Source organism: Carcharhinus amblyrhynchos, chromosome 17, assembly GCF_965287045.1.
Source record: "Carcharhinus amblyrhynchos chromosome 17, sCarAmb.v2.hapA, whole genome shotgun sequence".
NCBI classification, from domain to species: Eukaryota; Metazoa; Chordata; class Chondrichthyes; order Carcharhiniformes; family Carcharhinidae; genus Carcharhinus; species Carcharhinus amblyrhynchos.
The window spans coordinates 34,898,927-34,925,866 of record NC_137340.1 but is presented as its reverse complement, the minus strand read 5'-3'; the positions used below and the strand labels follow the sequence as shown (position 1 = coordinate 34,925,866).

The window sequence follows — 26,940 nt, the reverse complement described above, 5'->3', positions numbered from 1 at the left end:
TAAAGGATTGATTATTTTTATGGAAAACTGCTTCTGTCTCAAGTGTGCCAATCTTGAGCACTTAAAAATAACAACGCAGATACGCATAATATATAACTTGAGTAAACTCTTGTGTCCTCAGATCAAGTACAAAGAACTATGGGAAAAGAATAAGGGCAAAGGGTTTCATATGAAGCTGGATTCGATCGCCCTGTTAGCTGCCAAAGCCTCGGGAGACCTGGCCAGTGATGTGAGTTGCTGTTTCTTTCCCTCCTCAGCTTTGGTAACCTATGGACTGTGCAGCACAAAGCCATTTCCATAGATACTCGGGGCTTCTTTCCGGCAGGCATGTTGTAGTTGAGGTGAATCGAAAAATAGCGACAGTGGATGAAAAATAAATGAATGTTGACAACTACTTGCTGTTTGTTCTAGGGAAGAAATCTCATGGTTTCAGGGATTGAATGCGGGAGTATATTTCTGGAAGAGAGTTGTTGCGGTAAAAGACAAAATGCATCCACAATCGTGTAGGGGGAAAAGAAAATTACCAAAGCTGCCACACAAAAACTGGGTCACAAATTTTTGGCCATCTCGGTGTTGTGAAGTAGAATTTAAGATGATGGGCCGGGAATCTCCCAAAAAAATTCTAAGCGTTGAATTTGTGTGAAAACTGGAGTAAATCCCGCTGGATACTTCAGTGGCAGTCTCAAAATGAACCTCCCACACTCCATGCACTGCAGAGTGCTTCAGTGTGAATCATGCTGAAATTTAGTGGGCCTGTTCCCTTTGGAGAGGCTGGCAGCTTAGCGCTGAGTGGGCCACTGTGCATGCGCCAATCTGTCAGCACTGAGATCCGTGCATGCGCAGTGCTGGCTCTCCACTGAGAGCACCTCCCACCTCCCCAATGCCTCCGCCCAAGGCCTGATACTAGACCCCATTGTATGCCCACGTCCAGCCACAATCTCCCCGCCCCGTCGACATGCGGAACCCCCTCGTGCCGATGGCCAGCCTCAGTCACTGGCCTCCCTCCCTCCCTCTACCACCAATCCCAGAGTGACAGTAGGACCACCCCCCCGCCCCCCACCCACCCCAAGATTGTCCCTGGAGGCCTCGCACCCCCATCAGGCCTTGCCCCTATAAGGTCCTGCCCCCTTGACACTGCCCCATGTCCGATGGTCATTGCCAAGGTGCCTCATGAACATTAGCGCTCTGCCCTTTGGGCAGTGCTGGGGGCTCAGGCTGGCACTGTCAAGGTGCCAATGCCCAGGATGTACCTCCTCAACACCCGATTGTCAGAGCATTGATGCCACCCCTTCACTCCAGCAGGGTGGGGCGGCCAGTTCCCCAAAAGTGGGGAGCTACTGTAAACCCTGCTGGAGTGAAATACTCACAGTAGGGGCAGAGAGGCTAGCGGGCCCAGAGATTTCAGTCTGGAAGTTAGGAAGCACTTGAAACATGAAAGGCAGTGCAATCTAAAAATATCTTCCCAGAAGGTTGTGGATACTGATTTAATTTAAAATTTTTAGATTCTCAACATTTTTTACTGTTCAAAAATGACTTCAGCGGGTGTGGATCACGTGGTTAAATAGAGTTGTGGTACAAACCAGCCAACGTTCAACTTGGTTGTGGAATGAGCTTGAGAGAATGATCCACAGTCTTGGATTTCTACATGACCCTGAGCTCCCTCTTCCTCGCAGAATGTGCTTGCATCCTCCTCAGCAACATCACGCTCTTCCATGCTTTCCTCAGCCGGCAGAGATCCTCAGTCATGCTTTTGGCATCTCTGGATTGGACTGTTCCATTCCTTAGCTCCTAGCCTTCCATCGCCCGAGCACTGTGAACCAACTCATCTGAAGTTCTGCTTGTTGCACAAAGCTGCACTCACCCGTCACCCCACCCTCACTAACCAACATTGGTTCCCAATCCTCCAGTGCCTCAGATTTAAAATTTTCTTCCTTGTGTTGAAATCCCTCCCTGCCTATCTTTGTAACCTCCTCCAGCACTCCAACCCTTCCCTCCCTCTGATTCTAGCCTCTTGTGCCTCCCCCTACCTCTCTTTAGCCTGACCAACGATGACAGTGCCACCACCTATCTGGGTGTGAAATTGCTGCCCTAAATCCTTCACTTTCTTTCTCCTGTGCATTTTCAACCAAGCTTTTGGTCATCTTACCCAATGTGTCCTTTTTAGTCTCCGTGTCTATTCTCCCTCCTCCACCCCATAGAACATTGTGAAGTGCCTTGATGTTTTTCTATATGGGAGGCATTATGTCAATTTCAAGTAGTTCTTGGAATGATGATTTCTACTAATGCAACCTATTCAATTTCGAATGCACCACATAAACTCTGCAAGGAATTTTGTACATTTTTTGGACCGGGCAGCCTGCACATGGTGCATTACGGAACAGACTAGAAATGATAGTTTCTGGTATTCACGCACAACATTTAATGACTTTGCATGACATTCCACTTCTCCGCTATTTTAACTGGTTTTAAATAAATAGGTTGACGCCTTGTCAAAATAGAAGGCACAGGAATATCAAATTCCAAGCTCATAAGATTGAGAAAGTGTTTAAATCATTTATTTTAGCTTTTTATCACCAGCTGACTGCTACAGGTTTTAATTTAATTCTTTTTTTTTCCACCGCTCTGTTGTTTGAAAGATAAAATACAAAGAAGCGTATGAGAAAACCAAGGGCAAAGCAATGAGAAGCAAAGTGTATGATTCGAAGACTCTGCATTCTCTGCGGGTTTCCAAGATGAGCAGTGAGGTATATTAGATAAGAAAAATCAAAATCCCATTATTTACTTCAGTTCAATATGCAATTTAAAATCATTATGGATTAGCACGTTAGCCATCAGAGGCTAAATATTCCTTCCAACGGGCATTGCATCGTATCTTTCCTACTCCTGATCCTTTATTTAAAAATTGGAATTTTACACAATAGCTTGAAGTAACATTTTCAAAATGTTTTCTCAAGTTAAAACACCGTTAACTTAGAACTTTAGATAGAATGTGACAGGAATTCTCCAATCTTGTATGCTGCTGCTGCCAGTGAGAACGGAGAATTTGACGTTCAGCCAAATCATCACTGACAGCAGTGGGACTGGAAAACCCCAGCCATGGGCGAGGGCGGAAAATTCTGGCCAATGCGCCTAAGCAAATAAAAATGTTAAGTTGATATATTCGTGTCACAAATACGCTTGTATTAACACCACAATGAATTTATCGTGAATGCACCATTACTCCAAAATATTACATGCCTTATGTCAGATGAATAATTCAGTGCCTTCACATTTACTGTATTAAAGGTGTTACCTAGATAAAGGTGGTTGTTGTTGTTCAAATGGCTAACTTTTGTTCTTATTTGAAATAGGTAGAGTATAAGAAGAACTTTGTAGAGACAAGCACCAAGTTCCACTTACCGTTGGACATGGTGAACATGACACATGCCAAGAAAGCGCAGGCTTTGGCCAGTGATTTGGAATACAGGAAGAGGCTCCATGAATATACACTGGTGCCAGAAGACATGAAGGTGAAATGGGCAAAGAAAGCCTATGGACTACAGAGTGAGGTGAGGCTAAGATGATGCAAGAGTGTGCCTGCTTTGCTTATTTGATCTTATACATCTTAATAGGGGGACAAAATTAATATTTTAAACTGTTTGCTTTAATTTTATAGAAGGGACTGAACCGCTCTTTAATAAATAAAATGCTGGAAATACTCAGCAGGTCTGTCAGCAGAGAGAGAAATAGAGGTGGGAACTTTCCGACTGTTCATGCCAGCAGAATCTTCTAGTCCTGCCGATGGTACACCCCGTCCTCCATGGCTGTCCTGGTGGCAGGGGGTGGAATCAATGGGAAATCCCATTGACAGCAGCGGGACCAGAAGATCCTGCTGTCCGCCATTGGTGGGCCAGCTCCCGTCACCAAGAAACGTGTTGTGGGGAGGCTAGGAAAATCCTGGCTAGATTTAATGTTTCTCAATGGTCAATGATCTTTCACCAAAACTGGAAAGAAAGGTAGAAATGTACAGATTTGGAGCAGGTGAAATGTGAGTGGGTGCAAAAAAAGAACCAAAAGCAAAGATGTGTGATAGTGCAAAGAGGAAATAATTAATGATGCAGGGCCTAAGTGTTTGATAATGGAACAAGTAAAGATACAAAGTAAGACTTTATTTATTAGTCACAAGTAGGTTTACATTAACGCTGCAATGAAGTTACTGTGAGAATCCCCTAGTCGCTAACCTCTGGTACCTGTTTGGTACACTGAGGGAGAATTTAGCATGGCCAGTGCACCTAACCAGCACGTCTTTCAGACTGTGGGAGGAAACCAGAGCACTTGGAGGAAACCCATGCAGACATGGGGAGAATGTGCAAACTCTGTACAGACAGTGATCCAAGCTGAAAATCAAACCCGTGTCCCTGGTGTTGAGACAGTAGTGGTAAAAGATGCACCTGAAGGAGGTGTGAATGGCAGAATGTTATATCAAAACCAATGTATTTGATGAAGAATATTGTGCTCATCTAATGCATAGCATTATAGATTCCCAACAGAGCAGAAAGTGGCCATTTGGGCCATTGAGTCTGCACCGACTCTCTGACAGAGCATATTACCCAGGGCCTCTCCTCCACCCTATCCTTATATCCCCACACATTTACCATGGAAAACCCATCTGACCTACAAATCTTGGGACACTAAGGGACAATTCACCTAACCCACACACCTTTGGACTGTGGGAGGAAATCAGAGAACCCGGAGGAAACCCATACTGACACGGGGAGAATGTGCAGACTCCGTATAGTCACCCAGAATTGAACCCGGGTCCCTGGCACTGTGAAGCAGCAATGCTAATTAAGTTATTAAATTTAATGAATATATTAAAATGTAAAGATGCTTTCCTATTACTTCCCCTTCCTGTCTCTCCTAATGCCAGTGAATAAAGCTGGTAGAGTTCTGGCATCAGATCCCTCACCCCCACAAAGCATAAAGCTAGACATTGACAAGTCACAGGAGCATCAAACTGCAGCAAATGCACTGTTCCAGTATGGGTCACGGGAAACTTATCAGCTGGAAGCTGCTAATATGGGGATGCTGAGACCATTTGTATTGACTTCATCTCCACTGGGATCACAGCTCAGACCAAATCATAAGTCTCACAACGCCAGGTTAGAGTGTGATCTCTTAGTGTCCCCACCCCTGTCCAACGCTGGCATCTCCACATCAGATCAAATAATGATCTGTATGGGACAGTTCTATACCATGAGGTGTATATATCTTTACTGAATGTCTTTGCAAACTCTTTCAGTAGTGTAAGAGGTGGGCTCTATACTACAGCTTGAATACTGCATTGGAGACCTTCCTGTCTCTTGAACAATTCAGGCAATGATATGTTTGACTTTGTTTACATTAACAGCATTAGAAACACTAATGGAGAAACCTTTTTTAAATTTTGGAACTGCAGAATAAGTACAGAGCAGACTTGACATGGATGAAAGGAGTGGGATGGGAGGCAGATCGGAGTCTGGATGTGGAACAGGCTAAGAAAGCTGGCGACATTCTGAGCGAGGTGAGAAAATAAACTGTCAAGGATTAAACATGTAATTTCCAGCCAATTGTTTGACACTTGTCTCGACTGAAGCATTTTCTCCGATAGTGATTCTGATCAGCTGTTTGCTCATGGGAATTTGCATGCAATTATTTCTCAATCTGCAGGCAGTTAAAGCTATTCCATCATTGCTAATAAATGGGTTGATGTTGTGTCTGTGCAAGATTGGTAATTAACACATTAATGCATCCACATAATTTAACAAGAGCTAAAGAGCTGGCTTTAAATACATTGCCACTTTAACAAAAGATCATTCTGAGAAATTGTACAAATGTATTACCAAGTTCGTTATTAATATTGCACAACGAGATTTTCATCCCACATGTGCATCACACTGATGAGGCCACCAGGGATAACCATGTTTTACAGGATCTCTCATGACCCAGCAATGATACTGGTGTCACCATGTGACTCCAGGTTACTAGAAGCAATGACCTACCAACATTTATTTATTGGATCATATTTATATCACATGTTAAAATGATCTAATATATGATAAGAACTTGGGAGCAATGAGATTGGTAACAGCTGGTGCAACTTGTTGTGCCATATATCTGATATAAAATGAATAGTTTGAGTCCCGGAACTTCCTGTGGGTAAGGGAAAATCAGAACCTGTGGAATGGATGGTATTCACTTGTCATAATACATATTATCGAGCGAGGGCAATTCTACAATCGCTGCATTGTCAACAGCTGGACATAAGAGTAGGAAAGTGAATCCCATCTGGAAGCTAGTAAAGTTTGCCTGGATTAATGTCAAGTGCTGATGAAGGATGGAGATACTTGCGGCTGTTGAAACTGACAAATGTCATGTGGGAAATCAGTGGATTTACTACAAAGCATGAAATTATGTGGATTAAACAGCATGGAGTGGGAGCCAATATAGTGTGGGAGGGGAGGTTTCAATTTACTTATGGACTGTAAATCTGTCTTTGCAGCTTGGGTTAAAAATGCTGTGGAAATAATAACTAGATAAGCCTCCAAAACTAATGGAAGTATGCAGCAAGTCTGTCATTATTTGAGAGAGAGAGTGATAAGTTAATATTTCAGATGGGATCCTTCATCAGAAAATCAATGTGGATCCCATGCAAGTCATATTGCAACTAAATTTAAAGCCATATTTGGCTGCTTTTGTATTTTCAAGTCCAAAGCTTTGAAATACCAGTTACACAGAAAGTGGAGTCTTCATCTGAATACCCAACATCATCATGCTTTGGATAATATTTAAAAATGTACAATGAGCTACTCGATTCTTAATTTTACTTGTATCCTGCTCAAGACACATTCTGAATTCTTAAAGCGATCAAATCATTGTGTTCATCCATTCACTGACTTAAACCAAGAAAAGGAACAGAGACCTGATTGTATCACGTGCTTTCATTTGGAAATAGCTAATGCAAACGGGGCTGTTTGATGAAGTGTCGGAATTATTCATAAAAGATGAAGTTTCATTCCATAGGCATGAACAGAAAAGTAGAAATATAATTGTACAGGGTTACTGAACATATTTTTTGATTAAGATTTCAGTTTTATCCCAGAGAGTTCTAAACACTTTATTTCTTTTAAGAAACCTTGGAGATTTTTGGTGCAGCTTCATGATGAGCACCACTGAGCTATTAAGGAGGAAATTAGTTGTCGCTTGTGTCTCAGATAACCTGATCATCAATCTGATAGTTTGATTGAATGATTTTCTTTGGTAATGAACATCAGTGAAGCTCTGTCCTTTAATAATCCTTCAGTAATCTTGTGTTGATAATCTTTGATATCACAAAACTTTATCAAAGTTAAAAAACATTTATTTATTAGTCACAAGTAGGCTTACATTCACACTGCAATGAAGCTATTGTGCAAATCCCCTAGGCACCACATTCTGGCGCCTGTTCAGGTACAATGAGGGAGAATTTAATGTGACCAATGCATGTCTTTCTGACTGGAAAAGTGTAAATGGCAGAGTTACGAGCAGATTAACTTCTTATTCAGGGCATAGGTGTGAATTAGTGAAATAACCCTTTAATTCCCATACTATATTACTTTGTTCTGTTGTCCAGCTCTTCACTCACATAATCTCTTCGCCTAATCTCTGAAACCAATTTAGCTTTTCCCATGCTTGCGTATTCCCCTCATTTCAATTTTGATGAATGCTTTCTTACCAGTGTCCTTCTGCACTTTATAAGCTCCAGTTCTTCTATGCATGCCATTGCAAATTGGCTGTGACGGTAAGGGAACTGTACTGCATCATAAGCAACATGGCCATAATACTTTCCTACTGGCAGTAACTAGGCACCTGTGATGTCAATCTGAAGACAGTGGTTAAAGAAAGATGAGTGTCAAGGCTCTGATCTCCTAAGTGTTGAAGTTTAGAGAAGGATCAAGGCAGTATAAAAGACAATGAATCATCTATATTAATATAAGGCTATCTGAATTTCCACCTTCATTTATTGCTTCAAACTATAAACAGGTAGAAAACAATATTTGTTCCATCTTTCATCTGCCAGGGGCAATTAAGTCCTATCAGAAAGATAGCATGACAACTTTCCATTCCTATCTGGCAGATAGACTGCTTATTGTGCTGCAGTGGCAGGCTGGTGAAAAGGCTGATATGAGATATGTGTAGCTATCTGGATAAAGTACTTGTTTTAAGTCAGACCAAAAACTATGAGTTGATCAGCATGGTGAGCCGGGAAGATAATGCAGGAGGTCAAAAATCTGATTCCCCCACCTGGCGTGAATTGGATTGCTATCCTTCTGACCCCCTTTTACTAGCAAGAAAGGCATCGCACCCAGAAAGGGCACAAAGTCCATTAACATGGAAAATGACTAGATTTTAAAGGGCTTATCTGGTTCGGCATGGCTTTTTCCGTCACTCACACCAGCAAGAATCACCACTGCTCTGCAATAGCAGAAACCAGGCGCCATGGCCAAACCAGGGGGATCGGAGGTCATTGACGCCCCCAAGTGATTGGGAGCATGGATAGATGGTGCCCACCTGGTACCCTGGCAGTGCCCAGCTGGGCAACACAAGCATACCAGGGCAGTGCCAACGGAGTGGGCCCTGAGTGAGGATGGGGCCCGATTGGAGGGTAGGGCTATGACAGGGCGGGGTAAGCAAAATTAGTGGGGGGCTTATACAGTGGGGTGGTTGGCAGAGAGGACCTGTGGCGGGGGGGAGGGGGGTGGGGAGAGTATGCGTAGAGGCTGGTCATGCAGGAGTGTGCTGTGGAGCTGGTCATGATGGGGGTTGGGGGGGGGGGATCAGTGGTCCATCAGAGGATTCAGTGGGAAGGTCCTGATGCCAGCAACCCATGTTGGCATGAAGGGGGGGCGCTTGCCAATGCAACCAATGATGGGGAAGGGGTCTGATGCCCATTTGGGGGGCGGGGGGGGGAGGCGGTGGAAGTAGGCCTCCCAGTTCATAGCAGATTAGGGCGCCCTGCACAGTGGTGCTTGATTGCCCTGATGCCGGCTTCCCCTGCGTACTTGGGCCCTGACACCCCCCGCCCCTCACCCTCACCCCCACCAGCATAAAGTTCACCACTGACAGAAACAGTGACACTGTCCCGGACAACTGCAGTGCTTAACTCACCCAAAAGACCGGTGTGGAACACTTCAGTTTTCACACTGTTACAACACTTTTTGGGAAAATTCCACCCAAGGTGTTTACTTATTGGCGGCAAATCAGATCCCATTTACCAACGTTCAATATTGGGGTTTAATGGGAAGATGAAATGACCAGTCAACACCACGGCATCTCAAACAGAAACTATTCAAACAAGGGCGGGAGATCTGGAGCATGATTAATTCTTATTAAATTTTCAAACTGAAGTCCAGCATGCATTTGGTTTCATTTGATTAGATGTGCATTAATTGATGTTTGACAACAGTGAACTTGGAATTAAAGCGAGTCAGGGATTAAAATGCACTCTTTTAACTGGCAGAGAAAGTACAGACAGAGAGCTGATGCCTTAAAATTCACAAGCGTGGCAGACACTCCGCAGATTATTCATGCCAAGAGAAGCCAAGATTTGCAAAGTGATGTGAGTACTGCGCTGGTGATGTGAGATCATTTATGAAAGAAATGTTATATTTCAAAGAGTGATGTGTGCCACCGCCATAAACAAAGCTGATCAAATAGGAAAAGTTTGGAAAAAAAAAAGTTTGAGTGTTTACTTCCAAATGTATAATAGTTTCTGATTTTGTTTTTTTTCCTCTTCATTTCTTAAGTCTTCAAACATCAATTTTTGTGCAAGAGACAAGGCACTTTAGAAATGTATTCCTTCAGCACTGAGGCTAGCTAGCACTTGTAGTGGGTCTTCATATCGAGAGGATGAGTGCACAAGGGAGCAGGAAAGGTACTTCAGTTGTACAAAGCTCTGGTTAGATCATACCTGGATCTGGGACCACACCTTAGAACAGATACGCAATCCCTATAGTGCAGAAGGAGGCCATTCAGCCCATTGAGTCTGCACCGACCACAATCCCACTGAGTTTCTATCCCTGTAACCCCACGCATTTACCCTGCCAATCCCCTTGATACTAGGGTTAATTTAGCATGGCCAGTCAACCTGACCTGTACATCTTTGTACTGTGGAAGGAAACCAGAGCACCCAGAGGAAACCCACGCAGAAATAGGGAGAATGTGTAAACTCCACCCAGATAGTAATCGGAGTCCGCAATTGAACCCAGGTCCCTGACTCTGTGAGGTAGCAGTGCTAATCACTGTGCCATTGTGCCGCGCACTGTGATATATTTGCCTCTGAGAAAATGCAGCATAGATATATAGAACAATACCTCCAAAGGTCAGATTACGGGGAGAGATTACACAAACTAGAGTTGTACTGTCTGGAATTTAGAAGGTTATATGATGAATTGATAGTTGTTTTCAAAATATGAAACAGAAAGCAACTGTTTGCAGTGGTTAGGGTGTCTAAAAATTAGAGTCACGCCTTTCAGAAATTAACTTAAATTTGATTTCTTTCTTAGTGTCACAAGTAGGCTTACATTAATACTGCCACAAATTTACTGTGAAAATCCCTTAGTCACCACATTCCGGTACCTGTTTGGGCTCACTGAGGGAGAATTTAGCTTGGCCAGTGCACCTAGCCAGCACATCTTTCAGACTGTGGGAGGGAACCGGAGCACCTGGAGGAAACCCACACAGATATGGGGAGAATGTGCAGACTCTGCACAGACAGTGACTCAAGGCTGGAATTGAACCTGGGTACCTGGTGCTGTGAGGCAGCCATACTAACCACTGTGCCACCGTGTCACCCCTAAGTGTAAGGAAGCACTTCTAGATGCACAGGTGTGGTATAAGTTTGGAAATCTCTTTCCATTTGACAACTAATACTTGGTCTGTTGTTAATTTCAACTGAGATTGGTAGGTTTTTGCTAACTAAAGGATATGGGATAAAGGCAGGTCTATTACAGGTAGAAGATCAGCTGTCATCTTATTGGCAGAATGGATTTGAAGATCAAACTGACCTACTCCTTCCCTGTAACTATGTTCCAATGATAAATTATCACAATACAGTGCCAAATGTCATGAAAGAAAACATATAAAGGTATCTATAAAGCGGAGTATTGTAGATGGCTTGCATTTTATGTGCCCACAATTTTTGGAAAATTTACCTTTTATTAAATTAGAAGAGAATTTAGTAATCGCTGGTACACATTAAGGAAAGGAAACAATATAATGGGATGATAACTTCAGTACCACCGAGCTGCTGCTGGTGGTGGTAGTACTATAGGTAATGGCATCCAACAACTCAACAGATACAGTGGGCAGTTTCTACACTCATAGGTGCTGTATCACTTTAGAAGTTATTGTTCCAAGGAGTTGGGGGTGGTTTGGAAACTTCATTTAAAAAGAAAGCTTTCAGATGCTACAAACTCATTTTGGAAATGTAAAATTAAAAATCCTTGAGTATGCTGTTATAATAGATACTATATAATAATTACAGTAATACAATAATGAGCCATATCATCCTGGCTTCCTAGTGTCGCATTTAGGGGAGTTCCTGAAATATGAAATAGAGAATCCCTCTTGGAATTTCTCTTACAAGGGTTTACCAGCAATTGCCCAGAAATGCTAACTCTCCCTGGACAATTGTGCTGGACTGGGAACTGTCTAATAAAATGATTTAAATCATGAACTTCGGTCCTGTTAGTTTTACACCAGTAGTTACTCTGGAAGAGTAGGAAGGAAAAAAACACTTCTAACTTCAGGGAAACTATTTAATCACCCAGACTGAGCCCTGCGCGGGTCACCTCCCACACCCACAATCCCCCCAGGGGTCCTCCCACACATAACCTTTTCCCCAACTCCCTTAAGGGTTCCCCTTGCTGCTGCTCAACCAAGAACCACCCTCCCATTGCCCTGCACCCCCCGCCCCCTCCCCGCCACAGCCCGATAACCAACCCCACCCCTCCAGCCTGACCTGATCCAATAACCTCCCAATCCCCACCTAGTCTCTTCCCACAACCTGATCTGACTGTGGTGATGCGGAGATGCTGGTGTTGGATTGGGGTGGGCACTATAAGAAGTCTCAACACCAGGTTACAGTTCAACAGTTTTATTTGGAATCGTGAGTTTTCGGAGAGCCACTCCTTCATTAGGTGAGTGGTCAGATGAAGGTGCAGCACTCTGACAGCTCATGATTCCAGATAAACCTGTTGGTCTTTTAACCTGGTGTTGTGAGACTTCTTACTGACCTGATTGTGGACATGGCCTGCTCCTACAGCTAATGTGTGAACCCCCACTTTCAATTCACTTAACTTCTCCCATTTAATGCTCCTGTTAAGCTCACCTGCTTTATGGCAGCTGGTGTTGTAAAAAGAGGGTGTGTCCTCCTTCGCCCTGTCCATTCTGAACCTCACCACTGGAACCCCTGAGCTGCTTTGCTGTTTTGGTCTCACTCGGCCTGAGTCAGGAGTTTCAGGTCAGGCCCAGGCTTTCAATTTCAAGTGAAGGTAAGTCGCTACAGAATGATAATCTGTCGGTGGATTGCTACTCCGAGGAAATGAAGGGCCAATAATTACCACTGTTCTTTGAAGCATTTCTAATTTATTTTGGTATAATAACGCTGTGACGTTCAGAAAGCAATTATATATAACTTGATAAAATGTGCTTCTTTTATAAATTGTACTGATTAAAAATCACGTTCAGTAGTTTGATTTTTGCAGCTGTTACAGCTTTGGAGGAATAATTATTGCAATGCTATTAAAATCTTTTTATTTTTCATGGTCTAGTTTGCTGACAGAGTCCGGATAATTCTATATATTAGCATTGAGACGTGTTCCTAAAATCAAAAATTTTACATGTACTATATTTTAGGTAATGAGGGTTATTATAATTTTCAGTTTTAATATATATATAAGATATAATGTGCCATTTTAATTAAGAGATGAAATGTACTCTGTTATTCTTCCATGTTATGCAGCTAACATACAAAGCAACAGGTGAACAAAGTCTTCATCAGTATAGCATCAGCAAGGATGAGCCAGTGTTCAGACAAGCCAAGGCAAATGCTAAGTACCTAAGTGATGTAAGTAAACACTTGGTTACAAAGTTAGGATTATAAGGCACAGGTTCAGTTTTTGCAATGCGTTACTTTAGTTGGGTGTTACTTAGGGGCGGCATGGTGGCACAGATGTTAACACTGCTGCCTCCCAGTGCCAGGGACCCAGGCTTGGTTCCTGGCTTGCGTCACTATCTATGAGGAATTTGCACACTCTCCCCATGTCTGCATGTGTTTCCTCCGGGTTCTCCAGTTTCTTCCTACAGTCCAAAGATGTGTGGGTTAGGTGGATTGGCCATGCTAAATTGCCCCTTAATATCAGGGGGACTAGCTAGGGTAAATGCATCTGGATATGAGGATAGGGCCCGGGTGGGATTGTGGTCAGTGCTGATTCAATGGGCGATTGGCGGCCTCCTGCACTGTAAGGAGTAAATGATTCTACAGTTGACTCATGTACGAGTGAGCAGAATATGTATTTGTATTCTGTCCACCCAAAAAGAAAGTTTAAGTGTTTTTATTTGTTCCCGGGGTATGGGTGACTTATTAAGGTTGCATGTCATCCCTATTCTTCGTTGCTTTCAGAAGGTGTGGCATTACAGCGGCTTGCACAACTACCCCAGAAGCCGTAAAGGGTCATTCATGTGGTGCAGAATTGGAATCAATAATGGGCATAATAGATTCCCTTGCCTTAACTTGAGTGTTTACATTGAATCTGGTGCGAGTCCAAAACACACCACTGTGGGATTTTAACTTGTGACTTCTGGGTTCCTACTTTAGGGCTCGAGCCTACTATACATAATTTAAAAAGACAAATTTACATGCTACAGAAGCTCATCATAAACTACTATATAGATATTTCGATCTGTAATTTGAAGTATCAAAGGAGCACTGAGCTTGAAGCAAAAATGTATAGATGAAAAACGGAGACAACACTGACAAGAATATCTCTGTGAAAAGAGATAGATTGAGGGGAAGATAAACAGGAGGACTGTGAGAACAAGATCAAAAGGAATTTTGATGTTGGAGGCAAGCATGGGGACAGTTACAGAAGGAATTTATTTTAAATGTACATTTCCATGACCAACACAATGAGAGGTTAACAGGTATAAGAGCCATGTACAAATTAATGTGATATATATACAAATCTGATACATTTTAATGCACAAAAAAGTATTGCTGGAATACTCAACCTTAAGACAGAAAAGAAGTTTGGGAACAGATAGCACTTGGCACAGAGAGATCAGAGAATTAGAGAAAATAAGTTGGAACTCCTCACAAAGATAAACAAAACAAAGTCCAAGGGTCTGATGTTCACGCTGAAGGCGGAAATTGGGATTCAGGAATTTTCCCCACATCAAGATCTAGCCCAGTGGGATTTACATTTCCTGAAGGTTGCGACAGGCTAGGAAAGCTGGGGGGCCTGCAGCAGAGATAGAAGCAGGCCAAAGGAGCCAGCTAAAAGGCCATGTCCATCCCCAGAGATGTCAGCCCAGTATTTCACATCAGTGTAAATTCCCCTTCACTTTCACCCTTCTTAACCTCCCTGTGGTACTTCACCTCCTTCAACGCCTCACACCCCTCAACGCTCACCCCACTACCTCACTCATGCAACATCCCTTTTATAAACAGAACTCACATATTCTATAATAATATTTGAAAGTAATTAAAAAACTGACAAATCTGTCAAAATAAATGAAAAGCATTTAAATGAAAAAAGATTCCTCTTCAGAAGCTCATAAAGCTCATAAAATTGCTATGTTTTAAAAAAAAAGACTCTGCTATAGGGTGGCAAGGTAGCACGGTGGTTAGCACTGCGGCTTCACAGCTCCAGGGAGCCGGGTTCGATTCCCGGCTCGGGTCACTGTCTGTGTGGAGTTTGCATATTCTCCTTGTGTCTGTGTGGGTTTCCTCCAGGGTCTCTGGTTTCCTCCCACAGTACAAAGATGTGCAGGTTAGGTTGATTGGCCATGCTTAAAATTGCTCCTTAGTGTCCTGAGATGCATAGGTTAGAGAGATTAGTGGGTAAATGTGTAGAGATATGGGGATAGGGCCTGAATGGGATTGTGGTCAGTGCAGACTCGATGGGCCAAATGGTCTCTTCCTGCACTGTAGGATTTCTATGATATAGTATCTATTAATGTTTTGGAAGATAGCCAAGTCATGAAACTCACATTTCCCAGGATAGCTGTGTAAACAAAGTCTTAACTATAGAATTCATTATTGCCTTTAAAGGTTGCCAAAAGTTCATACATCTGTCAAAACTTTCAAATAACCAAACAGATGGCTGAAGTGTTTGCCAATGAATGAATGACAAGGGAAAGGCGATGGCCTAGGGGTATTATCACTAGACTGTTAATCCAGAAACTTAACTAATGTTCTGGGGACCTGGGTTTGAATCCCACCACAGCAAATGGTGGGATTTGAGTTCAATAAAAAATAGCTGGAATTAAGGATCTGCTGATGACCATGAAACCATTGTCGATTGTCAGAAAAACCCATCTGGTTCACTAATGTGCTTTAGAGAAGGAAATCTGCTGTCCTTACATGGTCTGGCCTACATGTGACTCCAGAGCCACAGCAATGTGGTTGACTCTCAAACGGTCTCAGGAAACTAGGGATAGGCCAACCAGCGAAGCCCATGCCCCGTGAATGAATGAAAAACAAGCAATGTGTAGAGTTGAAACAGTTAGCCCAGGACCTCATACTTGGCTAACCTTTCAATATTGTACAATGCAGAGTACCATTTTATCTATTCTAATGCAGCTAAAGACTTTTTTAATTTTACAATGCTGTTCTTTCACTTGACAACTTGTCACTTGTTAGAAATAACAACCTGGCAACCACGTTATTTAATGGCCACTTGTTTTTTTACCCAATTACAGCACCATCATCACTCACTTTAGTAAACGTAGATATAATGCAGGCTATGAAACGTAAGGAAGTCAACACTATTTTCACTCACCTTTTTATACTCTCCTCACCTCTAATCCATAGTTCATGCCTCCATTCTGTATGGGTCTTTTAGCAAGGCTTCCAAAATGCGGTGGCCTCACTGAAAACCACAGAACCTCTGAAATACCCATTGTCAACAACAACTAGACAGCAGCCTGCGGAGTTCCTGGCTTGTCCCCTTACCCTCTTTGTTGAGCACAGCCAGAAACAGAAAAGAAGGTGACACTTTTGGCTTTTCCTCTGTGGCCATTTCTCTCTAATTCTGAGTTGTCCGGAACCTGGTACCAACAGTAATGTAGTGTACTTGTGATTTCCCCACTGTGCAAACAGAAAGAAAATTGTAAGAAAAATATGACTTTGTTTCAGTCTCCAAAATGGTCAATTGAATTATTGTGAAATGTGGTTTCTGCACAAAAGTCAAAAGTTAAATTTTATAGTTGGAGCCAAGTTAGCACAAACACAACTGAGAAGTGAATTATCTCATGATGTCTTCTGCTCATTTACAGTAACTCCAGCAGAAAAGCTGCAGAAACCCAGAAGAAACGTTGGGAGCAATTCTCCCAAAAAAATTCTGAGTGTTGAATTTGTGTAAAAACTGGAGTAACTCATGCTAGGTTTTTTTCAGTGGGAGTTTCAAAATGAATTTCCCACGCTCTGTGTGCAGCTGAGTGCGCTAGTGTGAATATACTCCAAAAATCAATGGGCTATTCCTGCTGGACAGACCTGCAGCATAGCGCTGAACAGGCCATTGCACGTGTGCCGATCTGTCAGATGGAGATCAGTGCATGCACAGTGGCTCTGCACTGCCAATCCTGCATCATTGGTCGTGTGACACTCCAATGGCCTGATTGCTCGCTCTGCAGGTATGCCCGGGCCAGCCTTAACTCCCCTATATCGACCCTCCCGGCCCACCTTGATCTCTCCTCCCCCTCCCCGCACCCCCTCAGCAGGCCAACCCACCCTCCACCCTGAGGCCTATCCCCAATTACTGGCCTCCCTCCCTCTGTCACTCAGCCCGAGTACAGAGTGGTAGCAAAACTGCCACTCTCACTCCCATTGATCACTCCCCAGAGGCCCTTAACCACCCCCCCCTTAGGTGCTGCCCCCATTAGGCCTCACCACCCCCCCCACCCTTGGCACTGCCTGGTGTCTGGTGGACAGCGCTAGGATGCCCCCAAGCATTGCGACTTTGCCCCTTGGGCAGTGGTGGGGGATAGGCTAGCACTGCCAAAGTGGAAATGCACAGGGGGCACTCCTTTACCCCTGACCTTGTCGGGGGATTTGATTGCCCCCCTTCACTCCAATGGGGTCTGCCCGCAAATGGGAAGCTATAGTAAACCCCGCTGGAGTGAAACACTCCTGGCTGGGGGTGGAGGGTGGGTGGGGGTAGGGTGGAGGGGAGGGGCCTGCAGATGGTTCTAGAAATCTGGCTGTCAGAGATTTGCGGAGGCCATGGCACCCAGCGGGGAGCCCACTAAACAGCCTCTGCTTGAGTCTCCTGGCTGGGGGGAAATCACCCCTGTTATATTCACTGGAGTTTAGAAAAGTGAGGGGATGTCACAGAAACTTATAAAATTCTAACAGGATTAGAAAGAGTAGATTCAGGAAGAATGTTCCTGATGGTGGGGGGAGTCCAGAACTAGGGGTCACAGTTTGAGGATGAGGGGTAAACCTTTTAGAACTGAGGTGAGAAGAAATTCCTTCAACCCAGAGAGTGGTGAATGTGTGAAATTCACTACCACAGAAAGTAGTTGATGTTAAAACATTGTGTGATTTCAGGAGGAGATTAGATATAGCTCTTGGGGCTAAAGGGATCAAGGGACAGGGAGAATGGGGAATCAGGATATTGAATTTGATGATCAGCAATGATCGTAATGAATGGTGACACAGGCTTGAAGAGGTGAATGACCTACACCTGCTTCTGTTTTCTATATTTCTATGTTTAAATGATGGAGCCGTGGCTCTACAGGGTGATTGGGAAAACCCCCATGGAAGTTTCCTCCTGACTTTAAGCTGAGATTGTACATCAGGAGCCCTCATTGCTTCTTGTCTATATCCAAATGATCTGAACTTTAATAAAGGACATTATCAGTTGAGACTGTTTCATGATTTTTGTTTCATCAAGAAAATCTACAAAAGTGATTGGGAGGCTCAAAAAGAAAAGAGCTTTGAACTGCGGCTGGACGCGATAGCAATTTTGGAAGCAAAGGCGAAGCGAGATCTTGCGAGTGATGTAAGTCATACATTTTTTTTGAACTTTGCAGCATCGAAATGGCAGCACACTGAGGGCAGTGGAGAAATATTAACGAATTGTGCCACATATCTTCAATCTTCTATGAGTTTAGATATTCTGACCAGCATTATTCTATCATCACTCAAAATATACGGCTTAACATTAGATAAAGCTATTGGAAAATCAGGGTAATTGTGTGGAGTGCTCCTCCACGTGTCTCCATTGTGAGGTTGTTTTAGCCTCAATGCCAAATGTTTAACAGGATTGTCGATCCTCTGTTCAAGAAGCAACTCCTGCCAAAAAGGGCATTAAAAAAAATATTTTGCGTGCGTAATGTCATCATAATCAAGTGTCTCTCATGAATTAGACAAGGACAAAGAGAACGGGGAAGATAAAAACTGGTCATTTGAAAATGAGTAATAAAAACCATAAAGTCTTGAAAAACAGTTGGTCACTCAGTGTCTGCAAGATTTAGATTTAAATTGGGATAGTTGAGTAGAATTCTGAATTGATCGGAGCTTTGATAAAAAGGTGCCACCTGAAACATGAATCTAGCTTTCTTTTTAAGATTAAGAAGATTGCACTTTCACTTGACAGTGGGTGAAGAACAATAAGAAAGACCTGGGAGAATTTCTATAAAGTTATTTATTCTTGAGAGAAGCTCTCCCTCCAAGTAATAACCTCGTCACAATGCTTCACAGCACAGGTAGTGTCATCTTTATGCCTGCAAGAGAAAGTCTCAGTTGTCAGTAGATGAATAATAGTAAGGATGTCTCTAAAACTAGAGTGCCGTGTGAGTTCACAATAGCTTCACATTTTCCTCTAAATTCATTACAAGACTGCTTTGCAAACACTATTTCCCCCCTTCCATTTTAATACGCACACCCTATTAGGTAGATAAGTGAGTCAAAGAACTCATCCAGTAACCTCTCCATAAAATGTTTTAACAGGTCAAATACAAGGAGGCGCATGAAAGGCTAAAGGGCAAGTTGATTGGGGTGAAGGGTGTGGCAGGCGATTCTCAGATGGCCCATTCTATTCAAGCATCCAAGCTGCAGAGTGACCTTGAATACAAAAAGAGATCTGAGGCCACCAAAACAAAGGCCCACCTCACGATGGACATGCTGGAGTTGGTCCACGCGAAACGAGCTCAGAGCTTGGCTACAGACCGGGAATACAAGAAGCGATTCCATCAATATACTGCCCTACCTGGAGATATGAAAATTGAATGGGCTAAGAGAGTGTACGCTCTGCAAAGTAATGTAAGCAGCATGTTTCTGATTCCATGTGTTGTCTTGTTTGATTGTAGTAATATATTTCTATATAGTGTAAATAAGTTTCATTTAAATTCTATCTCGTTTTTGACTTCACAGAATATCGTTGGGTTACAATGACATGTTTAGAATATTTCAGCATGAAGCCACCTATATTATATTTGACTCTCATCATATTTGAATAACATATTCTTGACACATTTGAGTCACATTGTACTAGTTACTAACTTATATAACAGAAAATAGGAACAAAAAATCCATAGCTATGGTTCGACACATAGAGGAACAGCAAAATAGTCCACAGTGAAAATCCACTTGTATACATCTCTGATGTATGTACATCATTACTACAAGCAACATTCCCCATGATCTGATTTCTCTAAAGAATAGTTAGCCCTCCTGTTTGAGGCCTAATTATAAGTAACCTTTTTCTGTTTGGCTCAGCTTACCACATACACCAAAGCTCTAAAGCCTCATAAATGTTGATGGTATTAAGATTACCCTGATAAAACATGGATTCAATTAAGTAAGATTATGGTATTTCAGTTTATTTAGAGTTTTCTGTTTTATTCCATTTTAAGGTCATCAAAACTAGAAGCTCTAAGCCAAATAAAAGCCTGCTTCCTGCCTTGCAACATACTCTTGTCATCACATTGTACAAATTGGGCCAGCGTATTAAAGACAACTAATTCAAGAGCACAGCTGGTTATGAAGTGCTGATTATTATTTATGCAACAAGCTTTCTTAAAGCTTTTGCCTAAAGTCATGTCCATGACTCGTTAACTACAGTCATGGACCATTGAATGCTAGAAAAGAATTACTTCATAAAGCTAGAGTAAATAAATGGAGCTAACGTCTGCTGCCTCCTAATGACACACATTCTCATTGTTGCCAGCTAATTCAATGTTTGATGCTATCCTGCTTCGAAAGCTGAAGCCAAATGCTAGTACCTTTTTTTTGGTCCTCGTACAATAAACCAGAAAATAAACCTGGTATTAAAGGGATGGGGGAAGGGCTGCAGTTGGGTACAAGAGAGACGTTATTCTTCTTTTCGACAATTTTAGCCATGAAATAGGCATGAGTAGAAAAAAAAGGGGAAATCCCATTTTGTACTCATGCCAACCATCTTGTTAAAGGCATCATCACCTATAGAAATGGCATGTTCGAGTCCGAACTAAGAACGTTTTAATATGAGATGTACTCTTCTTACTTTTGAGGCAGTATTTGCACCCCCTCAGATTAGTTTGCTGCATTTATGTAGTGTTTTGCAATCCTGTCAGAATACTAAAATGCTTTCATTTTCCAAAATTGATCAGAACCAATACAAGTCTGACTTAAATTGGATGCGTGGCGTGGGATGGATAACCAGTGGTTCTTTAAATGCTGAACAGGCGAAGAAGGCAGGAGAGGTGTTTAGTGAGGTAAGTGTGATAAATGTCCCCTTTTAATTCTGCCCCACCAGTAAGTTAACGACTGTAGAGACTGTAACCTGAACTTAGTGTCCAGATCATCTCTGACCTTGGAAGAAGCTGCCTACAAACTTCCATTGATCTCTTTGGTATGGATTTTACATCCCTTGATCTTAATTTCCCAGTGCCGGTTATGAGGGATCTCTGGCATCCAGCAACAATGAAATCAACAAAGTGACTAGGAGCCAACCGCAGCAAGGGACTCTCAGACACAACTATAAGAAGTGAAAAGCATTGATAATCATTCACTTTTTGATCATTTTACAGAGTGAAATAAAGATAGGGATATACATATTAAGATAGAAGCTGAAAGATCATAAACTAACTTTTTAAAAAAACTTTATTTTAAAGATCTGTGCATTTTTACACAACGGGGAAGTTAGACATTCGACAAATATAAAGGAAGATTTTCTGAGCTAGAGAGGTTCTTCAGCAATACTTACAAACTAGTGTGCTGTTAAAAGCTAGTTGCATCAAGGCAGAGCACCTTCATAGGTTTTCACAATGAGACTGACAGTGTTTAAGAAGTGAAAGCTCTGTTCAAGTGACTTCTAAGGTTTTCACCGGTGGAGACTAGTACAGTGCATCCTGTGGAGGAGCAGGAAATCTCTGACAGCGGCTTCTGTATTTAACTGCACAAGTATGTATGCCAAAAGTTGTTTCAGTTTCACAGGGTAATGGTGGCGAATGCTGACAGCTTTACCTTCATTAAATCCAGTCCTTTAACATTTGGCTTCTCTTCCATGCTGTTCCCTAATGTGGGAAATGGAAAAAAAGTGTACCATGCATTAACGGATAGCGATGCTTTCCCTAATCTGAAACTAAGTGGCTAAAATGAAAACGGAATCCATTCCTCACCTTATTGAAAACGTCATCAAAATTTATAGTACCTGCATAGAAGTAAGTATTTAATGAAGCATTTAATGAGGGGGGATCTCATAGAGACTTATAAAATTCGAACAGGACTGGACAGGGTAGATATAGGGAGGATGTTCCCGATGCTGGGGGAGTCCAGAACCAGGGGTCACAGTCTGAGGATTCAGGTTAGACCATTTAGGATGGAGGTGAGGAGACATTTCTTCACCCAAAGAGTGGTGAGCCTGTGGAATTCATTATCACAGGGAGTAGTTGATTCCAAAACATTGAATGTATTCAAGAGGTGACTGGATATAGCACTTGGGGTGAAGAGAATCAAAAGTTATGGAGAAAAAGCAGGGTTAGGCTCTTGAGTTGGATGATCAGTCATCATCACAATGAATGGTGGAGCAGGCTCGAAGAGCCAAATGGCCTCCTCCTACTCCTATCTTCTATGTTTCTATGAAGCCTTACTTCTTTGGGTCAGCCATGATGGTTAATTCAAAATTGTTATCAGGCTGCTCTTTGGGGCACTTAAGATAGTAGTACTGCATGGTTAAAAGTGGTGTTCTTTGAAAAATACATCAAATTAAAGCCGCACGTACTTATGTTTAAGCCTCAGATTGACATTAAAGACTCCATGGCACTGTGCAAAGAACAGGCTGTTTTCCAGCGGCTCGGTTTACATCTGGCAGGTTTGAAGCTGGGGGAGGCGCTGTGGGGCACATTAAATCCGGGTCTGCCGATCATGTGTGTCTGATGAGCATTCAGTACAGGCCCAACACTGCAGCACCCCCTCAGTACTGCACAATAGTGCCAACATTGATTTTTGTGCTCGTGCCCTGAAATGAATCTTGAAGACAGAATCTTGGTTGGAGAGGCGAAATAAGTGATGGCTGATGCTAAACTGCAGAGAATGGTTTTTGGAAATATATTGAGCAGTAGCATGTACTCAGTAATGATGTGTGTGTCAGCTGAATTGACTCAATGGTTTTTAATTTGGAATTGACAGAGGAAATATCGTCAGCATCCACACGCCCTGAAGTTTACAAGTGTCACAGACTCTCCTGAAATGATACAAGCCAAACTCAGTTACAACCAGGCTGTGGATGTGAGTCTTTTCATTAAATTACATGTTTCACTTGTTAACTGTCTCATTCTTTTTTCACAAACATTTGATTTGCAGTTTGAGTGTGGTGTTTATTTCAATTGATTTGAATTTATTATTGTCACGTGTATTAGTATATAGTGAAAAGTATTGTTTCTTGCACACTATACAGACAAAATATACCATTCATACAGTACATAGGGGAGAAGGGTGCAGGATATAGGACAGCATTTTCCCATCCTGCCCTCCAGGAATCATAGTGGGTGGGACACGGACTGTGTAAATTCTGCTGACGTTGGGCAAGATTTTCTGGTCTTGGGGAGAGTGTAGATAGAAAATTCCATGCTCAGTCTTTCCATCAGCATAGGAAAGAAGTGCAAAACATAGGGCGTGAACTCCACATATCCACCTTCTTCCCACATTCCTTAATACCTTTGGTTAACAAAAATCTGCCACTCAGATTTTAAATTAAAAATTGACTTAAAATCAATTGTTTTGTAGAAGATAGACCCAATGGTTTACCTAAATAAAGTCATTCCCAACATCAGTTCTGGAAGGCGTGACTCATAAATATTCGGGGCTCTGTTCCCTGGTCCTGGCGTTCCCAGCCAGCTTCTATCTACTTAATGTATTCTTCTTAATATTTTGAAAACTTCAATCAAATCACCCCTTAACCTTCGAAATCCCAGGGAATACTATCCCATTTAATCTCTTCTTATAGTTAAATCCTTAAAATCCAGGCATTATTCCAGTAAATCTATGCTACATACTCCACAAGACCACTATTTTGTTTTATTCTGCAGGAATTGTATATGTTGAGCTAGACACTGCATGGATAAAATATTCTATTCCAATGTTCAGGCAGGCCTGTGAATAAGTGTCCAGCATTCTTTTCCCAAGTAGGCAGGAGGCTATGCAACTCCATGTTCTATACCTGTTGTAGGACCAAATTGCCATTTTCAAGACAAAATTGGGACATGCCAATTTTCCAGTCTCTCCAATGTGATTTTTGATCATAAATCTTCCAACATGCTGTCCTGTGCCCCGGGATCCAACATCTCCCTCACTCTCCTCCTGAACAGGCACAACCTATTAGTCAGGTGAATGGGGTAGCCATACAATATCCCTCCCCTTGTGTGGCACTAGGGGGCCCAGTTTGCTGAGAAAATGAGGCCCATTTCTTGTTTTGTTCAGTCTTGCTGAGTGCTGTGTCTGATGGACATCTCAGGTACAGTAGTGACATAGTGCCCAACCTGAATGTCTCCTCCAAAAAGTCTTGTCCCCTTTTGTCTCTTTTCCTGGTGGGACTGCAGCCAAATGAATCCCAGCGTTGCTGTCCCTGTGTGTGTTTCTGCGATGGACGCAGGCTCATTTTTAGTGTATAAAGACTAATACAAGGTTCTCCTAACAATGATCAATTTCAATAAACATGTTCTTTAAAAAGTTATTGTGAAAGCTTTGTGAAATCAAATATTTTGGAATTGATTTGTTGGCCGGATTTTTCCGGGTGATCTGACGGGTGACTTGGGCAAAAGTCCATTTCAGTGGGACCAAATGATCCTGGCAGTGGGCGGTTCCAGGAAATCCCACCGCTTGTTTCCATAATAACATTCACTAAACTTCTCATATGCTTCAACAATAGTACTGTATTACTGTTGCATAAGTAACTAATCACTGTTCTACAAATGATGTACCTTGTGTTGACTGACCTGATCTAATGGGACGAACTCTGGTATCAGTTTGTAAATTGCATATGACGAACAGCAGAAAAGTTTATGACCCATTCTGCATGTTACAATTCAAAATTAACATTAATTACAAAGCAAATTATGCGCTGTCCATGAAGCTGGAAGTTACTGTAACAGTCTTACTGTACAAATGTTGAATGCATATCAAATTCCTCATTCTGCTATTTTAAGAGGTGTTAAACTGTTAATTTGAAAGGGGTTAACACTGACCTTAAAATAGCGCAACAATGAAATTGGTACAAATGTTTTAAGCGTTCACATAATAACATTATTCACAATCAATTTCCAGGTTTGTGGCAACCTGTCCCTTGAGTTGCAGACAAGCAGGGGGAAAAAAAGCATAATTTGTTATTTAATTAATATCCTGGCAGTGGGAAGCGTACATTGCAAAAAATATTATCTACATATTTTTCTTACAAGATATGATACCGCTCCCACCCACCAAGAATGTGAGGTGGCGTTGCCCTAGATACATATTAAAATGGAGCTTATTCTTTCATTTGACAGAGACTGTACAGAGAAGATGGAGAAAATGTAAAACATCACTACACACCAACAAAGGACCTCCCAGAATTTCTGCAAGCTAAAACTAATGCCATGAACATCAGTGAGGTGAGACTCTGAATAGAGTCTAGTTAATGTAACATTAAGGAGCTGGTTGATCGGGTTGCGTGGGAAGTACTATTGCTTACTATTGATTTAAGTGGTCATTTTTGTAATGACACAAATAACAAAGGCAATTAGATTTAAAACAAAAAGTTTTATTTTCATCCTCAGTTACGTTTTCTTCAAACTTAACACAAGAATATAAAACAAATCTTCCTCAACTGGCTGAAGATTGAAATAGATTGAAGGTCCCACTTGTTGATCTACTATTAAAAATGTGTCAGCTGCTTAGTTTGCCCAAACTAACAATTGGGACAGAATAAGTGATCAGTTAATTTTGTGTAAATCAATATGATGGCAAATTTGCAAATCATGGTTTTCACTGCAGCTGTTGCATGCAGATCAGAGTCTAAAGTATTGCAGTTAAGACAGAGTACTTAATTTTATTTTGTATTCTTGACTTTTATTTGTCCAGATACGTAAGTGCTAAATGCAACATTATCTCATATATGGGAATTGGATTCGAATCCAATTTATACTGAGTGGATGAAGATCAGCCTTTTAGTGTAGGCAGGTTTTGGCAATTTTTTGCCAAATATTTTCTGTAACAACAAGAAATTGAATTTATGTCACACCTTTAATGATGGTGTGTCATCCCAATGAGCTTCACATTAGGCTAATCAAAAAAAAATTTACATTGAGCCACATAAATAGGATGGATGATCATAGAATCCCAACAAGTGCAGAAAGACACCGTTCAGCCCATCGTGTCTGCACTGACCATAATCCCACCCAGGCCCTATTCCCATAACCCCATATTTACCCAGCTAATCCACTGACACTAGAGTCAATTTAGCATGGCCAAGCAATCTAAACTGCACATCTTTGGACTGTGGGAGGAAACCGGAGCACCCAGAGGAAACCTGTGCAGAACGGGGAGAATGTACAAACTCCACACAGATTGTGATCTGAGGCAGGAATTGAACCTGGCCCCTGGTGCCGTGAGGCAGCAGTGTTAACCACTATGCCACCGTGACACCCCAATGATCAAACACCTGGCCTAAAAGATAGGTTTTAAGAAGTGTCTTAAAGGAGGAAATAGGAGTTTCTTTTTATTCATTTGTGAGACACAAGCATCGCTGACTGGCCAGCCTTTATTGCCCATTCCTGGTTACCCTTTTCCAGTGGGCAATTGAGAGTCAACCATATTGCTGTGGCTCCACAGCCACATGTAGATCAAACCAGGTAAGGACAGCAGATTTTCTTCCCTAAAGGACATTAGTGAACCAGATGGGTTTTTCTGACAATCAACTATGCTTTCATGGTCATCAGTAGATTCTTAATTCTAGGTATTTTTTATTGAATTCAAATTTCACTGGCTGTTGTGGTGGGATTTGAACTCTGGTCCCCAGAACATTAACTGAGTTTTTGGATTAATAGTCCAGCAATAATACCACTAGGCTATTGCCTCCCCTAAACAGGGAGTGGACAGGCAAGGGGTGGTTTAGGTAGAGAATTCAGAACTTAGGGCTTGGGTCACTGCAGGCTTGGCTGGCAAGGGTGGAGTGAAGACAATCAAGAATGTGCAAGAGGCCA

At 42.2% G+C, this 26,940-nt stretch overlaps 1 protein-coding gene across 2 annotated transcripts in view; it reads left to right on the top strand.

Annotated features, from left to right (window-relative positions):
• The window catches only part of nrap (nebulin-related anchoring protein), a 106,312-nt gene that overhangs the window by 45,504 nt on the left and 33,868 nt on the right, over window positions 1-26,940 (top strand). For both annotated transcript variants that reach the window (XM_080205798.1, XM_080205797.1), the window contains 11 exons: window positions 122-229; window positions 2,637-2,744; window positions 3,351-3,548; window positions 5,438-5,542; window positions 9,518-9,616; window positions 13,022-13,126; window positions 18,177-18,284; window positions 19,235-19,546; window positions 20,875-20,979; window positions 22,895-22,993; window positions 25,246-25,350. In XM_080205798.1, coding sequence (XP_080061924.1) covers window positions 122-229; window positions 2,637-2,744; window positions 3,351-3,548; window positions 5,438-5,542; window positions 9,518-9,616; window positions 13,022-13,126; window positions 18,177-18,284; window positions 19,235-19,546; window positions 20,875-20,979; window positions 22,895-22,993; window positions 25,246-25,350 — 1,452 coding nt within the window. The remainder of the gene's footprint in view (window positions 1-121; window positions 230-2,636; window positions 2,745-3,350; window positions 3,549-5,437; window positions 5,543-9,517; window positions 9,617-13,021; window positions 13,127-18,176; window positions 18,285-19,234; window positions 19,547-20,874; window positions 20,980-22,894; window positions 22,994-25,245; window positions 25,351-26,940) is intronic.